The sequence below is a fragment of the Bos grunniens genome, chromosome 2 (assembly GCF_055505025.1).
Source record: "Bos grunniens cultivar Pamir isolate PY7600 chromosome 2, Bosgru_T2T1.0, whole genome shotgun sequence".
NCBI classification, from domain to species: Eukaryota; Metazoa; Chordata; class Mammalia; order Artiodactyla; family Bovidae; genus Bos; species Bos grunniens.
This window is the reverse complement of record NC_141166.1, coordinates 102,813,235-102,827,734: the sequence shown is the minus strand read 5'-3', so window position 1 is coordinate 102,827,734 and position 14,500 is coordinate 102,813,235. Positions and strand designations below refer to the sequence as shown.

The 14,500-nt window shown below is 35.5% G+C and overlaps 1 protein-coding gene across 2 annotated transcripts in view; it reads left to right on the top strand.

Annotated features, from left to right (window-relative positions):
* Nucleotides 1-8,573, top strand: part of KCNH7 (potassium voltage-gated channel subfamily H member 7) — a 527,402-nt gene extending 518,829 nt beyond the window's left edge. For both annotated transcript variants that reach the window (XM_086370020.1, XM_086370012.1), the window contains 2 exons: nucleotides 3,687-3,879; nucleotides 6,717-8,573. In XM_086370020.1, the coding sequence (XP_086226146.1) occupies nucleotides 3,687-3,879; nucleotides 6,717-6,986 (463 nt within the window). In that variant the 3' untranslated portion in view covers nucleotides 6,987-8,573. The remainder of the gene's footprint in view (nucleotides 1-3,686; nucleotides 3,880-6,716) is intronic.
* Nucleotides 8,574-14,500: the final 5,927 nt, after the last annotated feature.

The following is a 14,500-nucleotide window of genomic DNA, read 5'->3' as shown; positions in this document are numbered from 1 at the left end:
TTTAGGGAAAATCACTAACGCTTGATCCCAAAGCCATGCTTCTCAAACTTTAATGTGCTTTCGAATCACCTGGGGATCTTGTTAAAATGTAGATTCTAAGTCTAGGTCTAGAATCCACATTCTAACAAGCTCCCAAATCTGACCACACTTTGTACAGGGAAGCCCAAGAGGATATAAAAGTTTCAGTGCTGACTCCATCCCTTGCAGAACACTGTTCCTGGTACACTGTGAGCCTTTGATAAGATGTGAATGAAAACATTCATTTTACACAGCTGTTTAGCTATGCTGATGTAGAGGAAGAAAAATAAATGTCCCCCTACCTATCTGAGTTTCTGGCTGAGACCCCCTATAATAAAAGATTAACAAGAAAAAAAAAGAACATAAATGCATTAACATGTATACCTCATGTACACATGGGAGATCCTCAGAGGAAAATTTACTCCCTGAGGTGCCTTAGAATTCAGGATTAAATACCATCTTTATAGGGAAAGGGGCTGGAGGATGTAGGTCCCTTAGAGAAGAGTAAATGATTTTTAAGATAGATGAATGATCCCTTGAAAGAATAGGTGGGAGGTATGATAGTTTGTGACAAAGTTTGTCTTGGTGTGATGCCTCTTCTGTAACAAAGTTCAATCTTCCCTGGTTGTTGAAACTCCCAGGGAAGGGATTTATGACAATTGAGTTCATTCTGGAATATCTGCCTTTAGGCAGATAAGAAAAGTTCAGAGAAAGCCTCTCCCCGCACTTGCTGCTCTCCAAGTGCCTACAGCTCAAAAGAATCAATATGCCAAAGTGGCTTATTTTGGGGTGGCATCTGCTGCTACCCTTCACTGGCAAAAGAAAAAGTTATAAAATTGAGTTTTTCTGTTTTAAAGACCAAGCTAGAATTTTTCAAAATTCTCTCTAATTCTTCCAGAGTAGAATAGATTATTTAGTGTCATCAGAAGAGTCCATTCCAGTTAAACTGATAGATCCTAATCATAAACATGAAAATACAACCTATGCATAATAGAGAAATTCTTTACTAAAATTCTTCTTCTTGAATGTTTTAGTCTTTGGGGGCTGCTGTAACAAAAATACAATAGACTGGGTAGTTTATAAACACAGATATTTCTCAGTTCTGGAGACTGGCAAGTCCAAGATGGAAGTGCTGGGAGATTCTGTATCTAATGAGAGCCCGTTTCCTGGTTCATAGATGGCTGTCTTCTCACTATGTCCTCACATGATAGGAGGAAGGGAGCTCTTTGGGGCTCTGGCTTATGAGACACTAATACCATTCATGAAGGATCTACCTTTATGACTTAATTACATCCCAAAGGCCATACCTCTTACTACCATCATGTTGTGGTTAGGATTTCGCCATTAGCATTTCGACATAAATATTCAATCCATTGCAAAATATCAGACTATCGTTAATACAACTAAGTATTCATAATCACTGCAGGAAGACCTTGACCTAGAAAGAGTCTTAAGTATTATCTCAGAAAGGAAAGTAAAAAGTGGAGTATTTATATGACTTTGGAGTTTGGGCCTTTCAGGTTGAAAAACTGAGGGATTTGGGCTAAATTCATAAGATGATAGTCCAGGATTGATGGACACAGTGACGTGAGGATCTTACAGCAAGTATCGATAAATAAAATTTGATTAAGCAAGTTATTTGCTCTCAAGATCAGTTTGCTGTCTCCAGTGAGTTAATCTGTAGAATTTTCCTGAGGGAGTAAAGTTATTTATTCCCTTAGACTTATTTTTCTCAGGCAAAGTTTTCCTGAAACAAGCAACTAAGTCATGTTGATAAAGGTGGTCTACAGTCTCAGCTAAGTCATGTTGGCACAGACAGTCTCGTTCTCACCCTGCAACAGCTGCCCCACCTGCATGTGATGGTCTTCTGGTCAGGAGTCCCGCTAACGGGCCGCATTCTGCTCTTACTGAAGACACACTTCCAATCGGTTTTCCCTTCTCAGACAGAATCTGTGATATAGAGATTCTGTTTCTTGAAGATGATTGCTGTTTGACAAAGGTTTTGTAAGGAATCAAAATCATTATCATAATGTGTGACTCTCTGTTGGGTCTTTAATCTCATTTGTTGATGAAGTTTTTATTATTCCACTGTCCACCCCCAAATCCTTCTACATGTAATGGGTGAGCTACTCCCTAAATGTTAAATGCTGTTCCTGATAGAATAAATTCATACAGAAATATTTACAATGAATATGGAATTCTCTCTGGGGATTCAGAGGAGAGAGAAATTAATTCTGAATAAGGTAAGATTTGGGTGTGCAGATAAAATTTGTGCCGTACTTTGAAGCATGAAAGAAAGTATTGATGCTTAATAAAATAATGAGTCTTCCTTGTTTAGTTAGCACCATAAAAATATTAGATCAGAACAATGGGTAACAAGTAGATAATAAACTAGTTGATAATTCAAATTTTTGGTGTGTGGTTTTGACACCCGTAAGGCACAGTCACATATAATTTATAGCTATTTGTTTAGAAAACATTAAGCTACATGGCTATACATACCAAATATACCAAATATAGAAAACCTGTACAAATAATTTACAGGTTACCATGATTCTCAGAAGGAAAATTTCTAGTGTCAATATTAAAAACTAGAAGAAGAATGATCTTTTTTCATGTTGTCCCGGTTTATTCTGTTCTCTCTCAAATCAAAGGTTAAGTGCTCTCCATTTTGAACTTCACAAATATAGCATGTATATAACTGGGCAAAATTAGTCTATGCTTTTAACATTTGGGGGAAAATTTACCTTTTTCTTGCATTTTCCATTGAAACAGAATAGTAAGCACAAACAAGTAAAGACTTAAAACTTATCTCAAGAGGCATATGGTCTAAATTTTCTGTTTTATACTCACAAAATTCTTTTTTAATACTGTTAACACATGCAAAGGAGAGGAATCAGATCCATTGTATTCTGTTGTTTTTTCTCTTGAATTTTAATTTAAAATGAGAATGAAATTAACAGGCCATTTGGCTACTTGTGAACTTTGGGGAAAAAATGATCAGGCTGGTATTTTGCAAGCCAGATGGGCTATAGAAGCAAGTGAACTTTTATATTTGGTCTGTTTCTAAATACCAAAGGCCCTGAACTATAGATGGGAAAGGAATTTAGCATTTGGCAGTACTTAACATTAAGGAAAAAATGTAATGAATAATATATAATACTTGATGTGAATAGGAGAGTGGTAACATAAAATGTTGATAATATAAATTTGAAACACATAATAAATTATCCAGTTGTTGCCATTATTAAAAGAAACGTGCTATAATATCTCTTTTTTAAAGAGTAAATAAAATATTCATGAGAAACTGACCAAAACCTGACTTAAAAGCAAAGAGAATGACTGATTAAAAATAGATTCTCAATGTGTTTTTTTCCATTTTGAAATCAATAAAGCTTAACTGTAATGTAATACAATGTACACTGTGAAAATGTAGTCTTTGCATTATGTTTTTCTGTTAAGATCTTATTAAAGGAACAGGAGCAATGATCATTATCAGAGCCATTAGTGTGATATAGCAAGCAAGCGTCTCCGTGCTCCCTCTCCTGTCCTTCTTGTTTAAAGCAAGGCCACGATTCTGTTTGGTGGTGCTGCTGCAGTTTTTTCAAATGTTTTGCAATCCTGAACTATTTTAGGACAGTCTTCCCCCATTTCTGTCTGTCCTGCAGACTTGAATCCCAAATGACTGCAGACATCCAGACCATCTTACAGCTGCTGCAGAAACAAACCACTGTGGTGCCACCAGCCTATAGTATGGTCACTGCAGGAGGAGAGTATCAGAGACCCACCATCCGCCTGATGAGGCCCAGGCATCCGGTCGCGTCCATCAAGACAGATCGAACTTTCAGTCCTTCCTCACAGGTGAATATAGACAAGAGCGTCTCCCGAGGGGTGTTTCCAGGGACCACCTAAATCAGAATCTAATAACCTGGGCTGCTATAGAAAATGCACACTCCATCTCTGTCTCTACTCAATTAGAACGTCTGGGAATGAGCCCTGTAATCTCTGTTTTAAACAAGCTTCCCCATACTATCCCTCTGGGTCGTCCCAGTGCACCAGCCCCAAGCATCCAGTATCGTGCATCGAACCTGAACTGGCGACTCGTTTCATATATGATATTATACATGTTTCAATGCCATTCTCCCAAATCATCCCACCCTCTCCCTCTCCCTCTCCCACAGAGTCCAAAAGACTGTTCTATACATCAGTGTCTCTTTTGCTGTCTTGTATACAGGGTTATTGTTACCGTCTTTCTAAATTCCATATATATGCGTTAGTATACTGTATTGGTGTTTTTCTTTCTGGCTTACTTCACTCTGTATAATAGGCTCCAGTTTCATCCACCTCATTAGAGCTGATTCAAATGTATTCTTTTTAATGGCTGAGTAATACTCCATTGTGTATATGTACCATCACTTTCTTATCCATTCATCTGCTGATGGACATCTAGGTTGCTTCCATGTCCTGGAACAGTGCTGCGATGAACATTGGAGTACACGTGTCTCTTTCCCTTCTGGTTTCCTCTGTGTGTATGCCCAGCAGTGGGATTGCTGGATCATAAGGCAGTTCTATTTCCAGTTTTTTAAGGAATCTCCACACTGTTCTCCGTAGTGGCTGTACTAGTTTGCATTCCCACCAACAGTGTAAGAGGGTTCCCTTTTCTCCACACCCTCTCCAGCAGTTATTGCTTGTAAACTTTTGGATCGCAGCCATTCTGACAGGCATGAAATAGTACCTCATAGTGGTTTTGATTTGCATTTCTCTGATAATGAGTGATGTTGAGCATCTTTTCATGTGTTTGTTAGCCATCTGTATGTCTTCTTTGAAGAAATGTCTATTTAGTTCTTTGGCTCATTTTTTGATTGGGTCATTTATTTTTCTGGAATTGAGCTGTAGGAGTTGCTTGTATATTTTTGAGGTTAGTTGTTTGTCAGTTGCTTCATTTGCTATTATTTTCTCCCATTCTGAAGGCTGTCTTTTCACCTTGTTTATAGTTTCCTTTGTTGTGCAGAAGCCTTTAAGTTTAATTAAGTCCCATTTTTGCTTTTATTTCCAATATTCTGGGAGGTGGGTCATAGAGGATCCTGCTGTGATGCATGTCGGAGAGTGTTTTGCCTATGTTCTCCTCTAGGAGTTTTATAGTTTCTGGTCTTATGTTTAGATCGTTAATCCATTTTGAGTTTATTTTTGTGTATGGTGTTAGAAAGTGTTCTAGTTTCATTCTTTTACAAGTGGTTGACCAGATTTCCCAGCACCACTTGTTAAAGAGATTGTCTTTAATCCATTGTATATTCTTGCCTCCTTTGTCAAAGATAAGGTGTCCATATGTGCATGGATTTATCTCTGGGCTTTCTATTTTGTTCCATTGATCTATATTTCTGTCTTTGGTATAGGAGGGAGGAGGATTCAGGATGGGGAACACATGTATACCTGTGGCGGATTCATTTTGATATATGGCAAAACCAATACAATACTGTAAAGTTAAAAAAATAAATTAAAAAAAAAAAAAAACAAGCTTTCCTCAATCCCACCCCTTCTCCCCAATTCTTTTGCTCATTTAAAGCTTGAGAACGATGGACCTAGAAGAGTGATCTTAAAACACTAGTGTTTTTTTGTTTTTTTTTTTTTTAAGAAAAAGCTTTTTTCAAAAGTTAATAATCTACTTAAGTTTATAAATGGTAGATCATTGAAAACTAAAGACTACCCCTGGGTCCAAAAAAACGTTTAGATAAAGGTTTGTAATTTGCTCTAGAGACACTCTTGAACAGGATCTGGGGAAGGAAGGGGCAAGAACTATGGCCAGACAAGACCTGAGACCAGGAGTAATCAGATAATAATCACATCTGTGCCCACCCATCACTAAGGCGCTCTAAAAGTTTCTTACCTTGATGATGGTAGGAGAAATGTTAGTGTCCTTTATCTTCCCTCTGAAGTCCTGTGAGGAAGCCCTCTGATTTTGTTAATGTGAAAAGTGTAATTCCTTTGGAATTCCATTTTGGGAATCCTTCTTAATCACTTAAATACTGTGGCCAGACTGGACTTAAGAACAGCAATTTAAATAAGAATTTACAGAACAATCTTGCAAAAACTTTTTTTAGAAGTTTGGGGATTGAGTGGAAAATGCTCTGGGGAATGAAACTATTTTAATAGCACAGAGTAATGTGCCTGAAGGAAAATAATGCACTCTCTCTAAAGTATGAAGGTAGACATTGATTTGTCTCTAACTGGTTTTGAATGACTGGGAAACATGTGAAATCATGCACCTTGTTTTTTGTTTTCAGTGGATTTACATGACACTTTCTGCCAAGGGATGGTTGATTTTCCTTCCTTTTTCTTTCTCTGTGTTTTCCAAATGTACTCACCAAATGACCCACCTTTCTGATCCCAGTTACATTGGGAATTTTGAGTTAAAACTCATCTGGAAAACTCAGTGTGAAATATTGTGTTTAAAATAATAATAATAATCTGATATGGCTTCAGAGTAAAATTAAAGATCTTGGAATGGCTGGGTAAGATTATCTAAACTGACGTCTGACCTCCAATGTCTTGACCCACCTTTGAGAGGGAAAGATTGGTTAAGACCACTAATCAAATACAGATTTATGGGAGAAGTAAGCATGTTTAGATTTCATGGTGTCATTTAGAAATATGTCCAAATGAATTATAAAAATATGTTTTCTTCTCTTTTCTTTCATCAGTGTCCTGAATTTCTAGACCTTGAAAAGTCTAAACTTAAATCCAAAGAATCCCTCTCAAGTGGAGTGCATCTGAACACCGCTTCAGAAGACAACTTGACTTCACTTTTAAAACAAGACAGTGATCTCTCTTTAGAGCTTCACCCCCCAAGGCAAAGGAAAACTTGCCTTCATCCAATTAGGCATCCCTCTTTGACAGATTCATCCCTAAGCACTGTAGGAGTCTTGGGTCTTCATAGGCATGTTTCTGATCCTGGTCTTCCGGGGAAATAATCATTTTGTACTGTTTATTCCACATACAATGTAAGTGCTTTTAATGGCTGTTTTCCTTTTTGTATTTAAATCCTCTCTACTTGACTCAGGGGCTCACAAGGTACCATTATATGCAAAAGTACTGTATATTTTCCTAAATTGACGCTTGTAAGGTAAAATTGAGCAGTTAGGATGTAAATATATGTTTGAACTCTTCTGTTCCAAATGTTAAAACTGCCAGCATCTCAAGGCACCTTACTTTTATTTTTATTTTTTGAATCATGTGCATGTTAGGAAACTCCAATTTCTCTTGCATGGAGACTCCTATTTATTGCTTTTACTAAACCAGTACTTTGCTATGAAAATGCCTTCCAAGCAGGAAAGCAGAGGATAAAATTGTTCATGGATGCAACTCAGATGATCCTCAACTCATGGAAGTTCAAGGGGGCAAAAGGGAACCTGGTCACTTTTGAGAACAGATATCCTTCTGGATTGAGATGTTTATAGATAATTACATTCATTCTAGCACACTGAAAAAAAATGACAGTATAGGAGACCATTTCCAAATACATGAATATAAGCCAGCTTTAATGAGGACAGAAAGGCCTTTCTATTTAAAATTCTTTCTCCAACTGTATTCACAACTGTATTCACAAACTCCCTAAAATATTTTCCATTGGCACATTTCCTTAAATGCTTAGAAACAAGTTTCTCTAATTTTTATTTTCTTTTTTATTGGTGGGTGGTGTTGGAAGGGAATCATCTTAAGAACTGCTGAAGTGCTACAGACACAAACTAATATCCACAGCTTTCTTCTGACTCACATTTTAGGGCAATACTGAATTTGATCAGTAAGACTTTTGATCAAATTAGCACACATTGTTTTCTTTCCAAAAACTGCAATTTTAGTGGATTTATGTGGCAAAAGTAGCTTCCATTAAGGGTATATTGTTCTGTGACTTTCTAATTCCAGCTATAGAAAAATGGTATGCATTTACCTATCTATAAAGAAAATGGACAAACCAGCAGAAAAAAATGTTCAACTTTATTTGGTTGTTCAGACACATCTACTAATCAAAGAGTAACTGAAAATCTATTATATGTGAATTGGGCTGAATATATATTGATTCAAAATATCAGAATATATGATGGAATATATTTTAATATATTCAACTGTTAGATTATTTTGGGAGAGTGGTGACATATGTCTCTCGTAAAATCAGCATACAGATAAGTTGCAAGTTAATTTAAGATTCTGATTAGCCAAATTCCAGTTAAGACGTTTTATTTTTCAATTGATTTGAATGCAACTTTACATTTATTATGGACTGGTTCATTGTACACTTTTCTTCTGAACAAAATTTCAAAACTTTTGAAAGTTTCTTCATCTTTTACTAAGTTTTACACATATATATTTTTAAAGAAATACTGTATCTGTGTATATTATTAAATGGATTTATTTATGTCCCTCTATGATAGAAATATAATCTATTGACTTACTTTTACCTTTGGCTAGTATATTAGTTTCAAATACACGCAACTTATTTAAATTTACAAAAACTTTGCACTATTTAAAATATAATTAAAGTGACCTTAAATTGCTCCCTATATATTGTTTAATGGTCACATAAATTGATAATCTGTGTGGAAGGCAATCTGTAGGCATAGGCATGTTTTATCCCTGCTTAATTTTTGAAAATAAAAACATAAGCAATCAAATACACATGACAGAGTGTGTACACAGACCAGTCAATTCAATAAAAGTATAATAATTTTAGCCAGCTTTCCAAATTGTTGGGTGTTATGCAGGTAGAAATTTAGGGGCTAACTGATGATTTCCTTTCCTCACTCAACAAACTTTTATGGGTGTCTAGCAGAGGAGAAAGAGAAATGGCTAACTGATTCAGTGGACAACTTAGGGATTTTGTTTCTGTTATGTAAGGCAGATTTTTGCAGCTGCAACAAATTTCAGAAGGATTGTCAGTCCAAGCTCCAGGGAAGTTCAGAAAGAATTCAACAGAGAATGTTCATTTGTAGAGAATATCTGGCAGGTGAGGAATTCAGATCTGATTGATTAGCGAATGCTTCAACATTTGGTATGACATACCTAAAATTCAGCCTCCCACATAAAGCTTCTATACTTCTTTATAAAAACTAAGCATGAAGGAATAGGAATACGGGAAGTGGTGTGCAAGCATCCAGCTTGTTTAAATTCTAGTATAACATGAACATTTTGTTCTTTGCAATTCCTCAACATAAAAGAATTTCTTGATATTAAAATCCAAGTCTCAGAGGGTGGGACAGGATTAGGAAGGTCCATTCCTACAGGATACTAGCTTTTTAGCCCAAGCAATATAAAGATATGGTGAGTCAAGTATAGACTTAACAATCAGAAGACTTAACACTGAATTAAACCAAAGCAGTTGTCTTAATTTACAAAACTCATCCCTTGTCCTAGCCAAATATCTAATCCCTAAAGTCACTGTCACTTTCCCCAGTCACAGTCTGATCCCTCCATAGTGGGATCCTGCTGAGAGCCAGGTTAACTACTGTAGCCAATAATGGCGGTATAGCAACTGCTCTCCTCCTAGGTGATTAGAAGCATTAACATAACACCTTTTGGCTTCCACCTAAAAATAATATTACCTGGTCTCCAGGTCTAAATAAAATAGCATCTTAATCTAAAATTTATCTGGGTTAGATGTTATTAATTGCTGAGCATCAATTTGAAAGACTTACCAGTTTACCCTGTAGGGGAGTCCCATACTCTTAATTAGTTGAGAAGAAAACCAGGAATGAAAAATGCAGAAGGCATGTTCTTGCAGGGTTTTAAAATAACCACTCATTCAACATATATGGAAGGAAGGGTTACATTTGGGACAGCAGAGCTTCTTAAGTCCATTATAATAGGTTGGTCATCAGAGCTAACTCTGATGACCTTACTGACTCTTCCAGTAAGAAGATAAGGAAACTAAGTTAGGGCAGAATAGCATTTGGTGTCAGGTTTAACGTGTATAGGGCTTCCCTGGTGGCTCAGATGGTAAAGCGCCTGCCTGCAATGCAGGAGATCTGGGTTCAATCCCTGGTTCGGGAAGATCCCCTGGAGAAGGAAATGGCAACCCACTCTAGTACTCTTGCCTGGAAAATTTCCATGGACTGAGGAGCCTGGTAGGCTACAGTCCACAAGGTCACAAAGAGGCAGACACAACTGAGCGACTTCACTTTCTTTTCTTTCTTTCTTATGTGTATATGACTGCTGCTCTCAGGGTCCTTCTGGAGGTTGATCATTAACAATGGTTCTAAATGCCTAAAAGAACAAGGTCCCTATCCAAATGTTATTGTAAAATCCTATCATATGTTATCTAAGGATAAAATTGATCACCCGAAATGCCTATCTAAAATAGGAATTATTAAAAAAAAATAAAATAAAATAGGAATTATTAACAATAGTATATTTTTTCTGAATGCTTTTTATGGTCAAAAAAGAAATCTGATAGAACTAGTTACTAAAAGTGAATTGGAGTTTGTCAAATGCTTATCATGGTTAAAAACTCAAAGTAGAGCATTTGTTTAAGTAGATTTCTAATTGTAAATCAAAATTCTTATAAATTACAAAAATTTTAAATGTTACTAGACTTCAAATAATATTTTTTGCTGTACAACCAATGTGTCTATTGAGTTCAAAGAGGCACCTAGAAGACAAGATGATGTCATCGGGGGTGGCCCTTGAATTAGCAGCACTAGCTCCAACCACCTGGGAACCTGTTAGGAATGCCTATTCTTGGACCCCACCCATTCTATTAAATCAGAAACTTTGGTGGGAAGTGAGGCCAGTAGTCCTGTTATAACAAGCCCTCCTCCATATGATCCTGATGCACATGAAAACTTTGAGACTCATGTAGTGCTCTGCAGTTAGACCAACTTGGGTCTCAGCACAGGTTCTTTCATTAATAGCTGTGTGACCTTAAGCAAATTAATTAACCCTTCTGAGTCTTTCTCCAGAGATAATGGTACCTGCCCTGAAAACACCTGAGGAGGAAATAAGATAACATGTAGGAGACTGCCTGGCACATAGTAGGTGCTCAAAAATGCTAGATTCTTTGGCTCTCATCCAGGAACATAACATTAAAAGCAATCAGGAAAATAAGCAATTTTCCACAATTTAGCTTTTGCACAATGTGCAACATCTCCAACTAAATGGCTGGAACCAAGACTAAAGCTTTTGTTTCAGAAAAATGCCAAGTGTAGCTATTGTTTTCTCTCTCCTAATTGTAGTTTGCACTGTTAGGTTTCTAGCTTTAAAATGATACTATTTACAGTAATAATTGTGAGAGTATGAATCTCATGGTTACAAACATATCTACTTTGAATGGATGTTAAATGCCAAGTGTGCAAAAATGGTCTGTTGAATTCAGTACAACTAGTATTTCATGAAGACTGGCTCCCTAATGAACCCTCTTTTGATCCATCATATAATTCCCTAATGGTTATTTTAAAATAATTTTCAAAATACAATTTTGAAAAAATGTACGTTTTTTCAGAAAATAGCAGTTTACGGTCTTAACGGTTCTTTTCAGGCATCAAGGCCCACTCCCTCATGGCACAGATACATTGTACAGAACAAGCCTGCTAAACTCTAGTGTGGGATAGTAGTGATGGCTAGACACTCAGTGTGGTAAATCTCAGCTCAAGTCCTACCTCCTCTACTCACTGTCAAGGCAAACTCACAGTGAGCTCCAGAATCCAAAACTATAAAAATGAGATAACATCTTAAGTATCTCAAAGGGGTGTTAAGGAGTCTCTGAAATATATTTGTGGAAGTGCTTTGTAAAACGCAAGGTACAATAAAACTATAAGACTTAATGCATCATCACAAAGATGGTGGTATTAGGGTACCAGTGCCGCAGCACTGCTTATGTCTTCTAAAAACCTTCTAGTGCTCTTTCCCTTGCCTGACACTACCTGAATTTAACCTCATGACAAAAATCTATAGGGTGATTCTCACGCAACTCGCAAAGATCCATCTGCTCAGAAAAGGAGAAAGCTGGCATTAGGAAGCTTCCTCTGCCATAACACCCCAGTGCGTGCATGCATACCCCAATACTTGTCCAACATCACTTTTGTCCAAGATCCATAAAATTATTAATATATCTACATTGCAATTGTTTTCTAGATATGCGATAGCTTCCCCTTGTCCCTCTTACTTGCGTGTTCTCCTTTAAAGTTGTTTTCTTGTGGTTCTCATTAACTTATTATGAAATGATTTCAACCTTTTAAAAACTAAAAGGGTAGCCTTTTTAAATGCTTTATAAAGTATTAGGTATTGTGACTGATCAATGCCCAAGCTTAGAACAATTCATTCCATGCTTTTGTGATACAAATACACTGTAAGAATATGCAATATAGAAAAGAAAATCCACAGGAAGACATGAATTCTTTTTTTTTTTAATGTCAAGATACTTTATCCTTTTTTTAAAACTGGTCACAACACTAAGCTTCTGGCCCATATGAATTCTTAATAATTGACAGCATGAAAAATAAATTATTATGACTTATTTATATAAACTACTAAATGGGAGTTGAGAGAGATGACAAGTTATTTAAAAGTAACACATTATTACTATGACTAGAATAACACATCTATAGAAATGCAATGTTAAGAACAATTGACCAATTTCATTGTTCTACTAATCATCACTCAACTTTCAAATGAGAATACCAAGAATTACTACAGAAATGCTTCCAACAAAATATTTTTATTTTGAGAAGTGGCAATAGTAATATGGTTACTCTTGAAAAGCTAATTTTAATATGAAAACCCAGATGAATTCCTGAATTGCAGTCATAACATCTGCGACTTAATTTATGTTTTAAGAGACAAAAAATAATTTAGCACAACTGTGGTTTTAAAGCACTATATGTTTAATCTGTATTCTTTGTACCTCCATTGTCTGTATTTTAATGCTGTTTTTGAGTTGAAAATAATCAAATAATTATAACTGCTAGCATTTAATCTGTATTTTTAAATACTGACAATATATTGTTTGAGTATTTGAGAAAATCCCACGTAATTCCATCATTTTTGTGTTATTCAGGAGTACAATTCAAAGATCTGTAATCTTATAATTAACTGCTTTACATAGTTTCATCAAAATGGCCCTATAATTACAATAGCATTGAAATAATATGGTACTCTCCTAACAAATACTAAGGAAATAGATAAAAATATTGGGGAATCCCTAGTTTTTAATCTGGGAACCTGCCAACTTTAAAGGCAAATTACCTATTTTTAGCTGAAGTTTATGTTCTATAATTTTGATAGGAATATGTATACAAGAGTGTTTGCTGGTTAAATAATACATTTCAAACAGTAATGTGTGTAATTACTGGAAAATGTCAGTCATCTGATACAAAGAATCTTGCTCACATCAGTTAAGTAGTAAGTACCTTGGAATGCTTTAAACATAACGAAACAATCTACCAAAACACGTATATTTCCTAGTCTTTATGCACATAATGTAGCATGAAATCATGATGCTTTTGAAATACTCTGTGCAGAAATATTTATTTTTTAGCAAATATTTTCTTCAGATTGGTATGTGATATTGACAATGTAATCTACTTGCACAACTAGTTTTGCAATAACCATCCACAAATAACTGTAAATAAGAAAACTGTAAATTTCATGTAAAAATGATTGCAAAATTTTGGTAGCTAAAAGTGTACAAGTTGTATTGAAAATATAGTATATATACATAATTTAAGAATGAAGCATATAATTTCTGATCTATTTATACATGAAAATTCAAGAATTTGTAAAAGATATTATTTTGGGGAAAAAGAAAGTAAATCTCATTAGCTACTTAGGATACTTTTATTAGGGAAGCCAACTCTTTCCAACATTTTACTAGATACAGAGATAGATACAGGCATGGTGGTGCTGATATATTTCACAAAATCACATAATTGTTAACAGTGCTACAGTTTTACTGAGCTCCACTGGGGCACTAGTAAGCTAGACTGAGTGGTAAAAAGCATTAAATTTCAAAATAAACAAATGACAACCCTTCACTTTTTGCCTCTCAAGAACACAACAGTAATTTACTAAAACACTGTTTATTTAAAATTTCCGATGACTAAATAGGCTTTAATTTACATGAGATAAAATTTTGTATAATGTATGCTTGATACATATTTTTCATCTAGAATGAAAATACTGGGATATGATTTTCATTTGCCTATGCTTCATACATTTTTAATTCTTCCCCTGGAATCATTTATCTATTATTTTTTTAAAAATCAAACTCTCTTTAAAGAAAACTTTTAAATAAAACTGATTGATCATAACATGGCATGTTCTTAGCTAAGGGCTGTTTGGTCTGTTTAGGGTTGAAATTACCCACTATTCACTTTTAAGGTTTAAAAAACCAAGAGAACATTGCCCTATTTGATAAATAAAAAGCCAAACCAAATACAGAGTAGCAGAAAGCACTGTACTATCTAGAAGTGAAGCTGATTAAAAAATAAGAATCAAA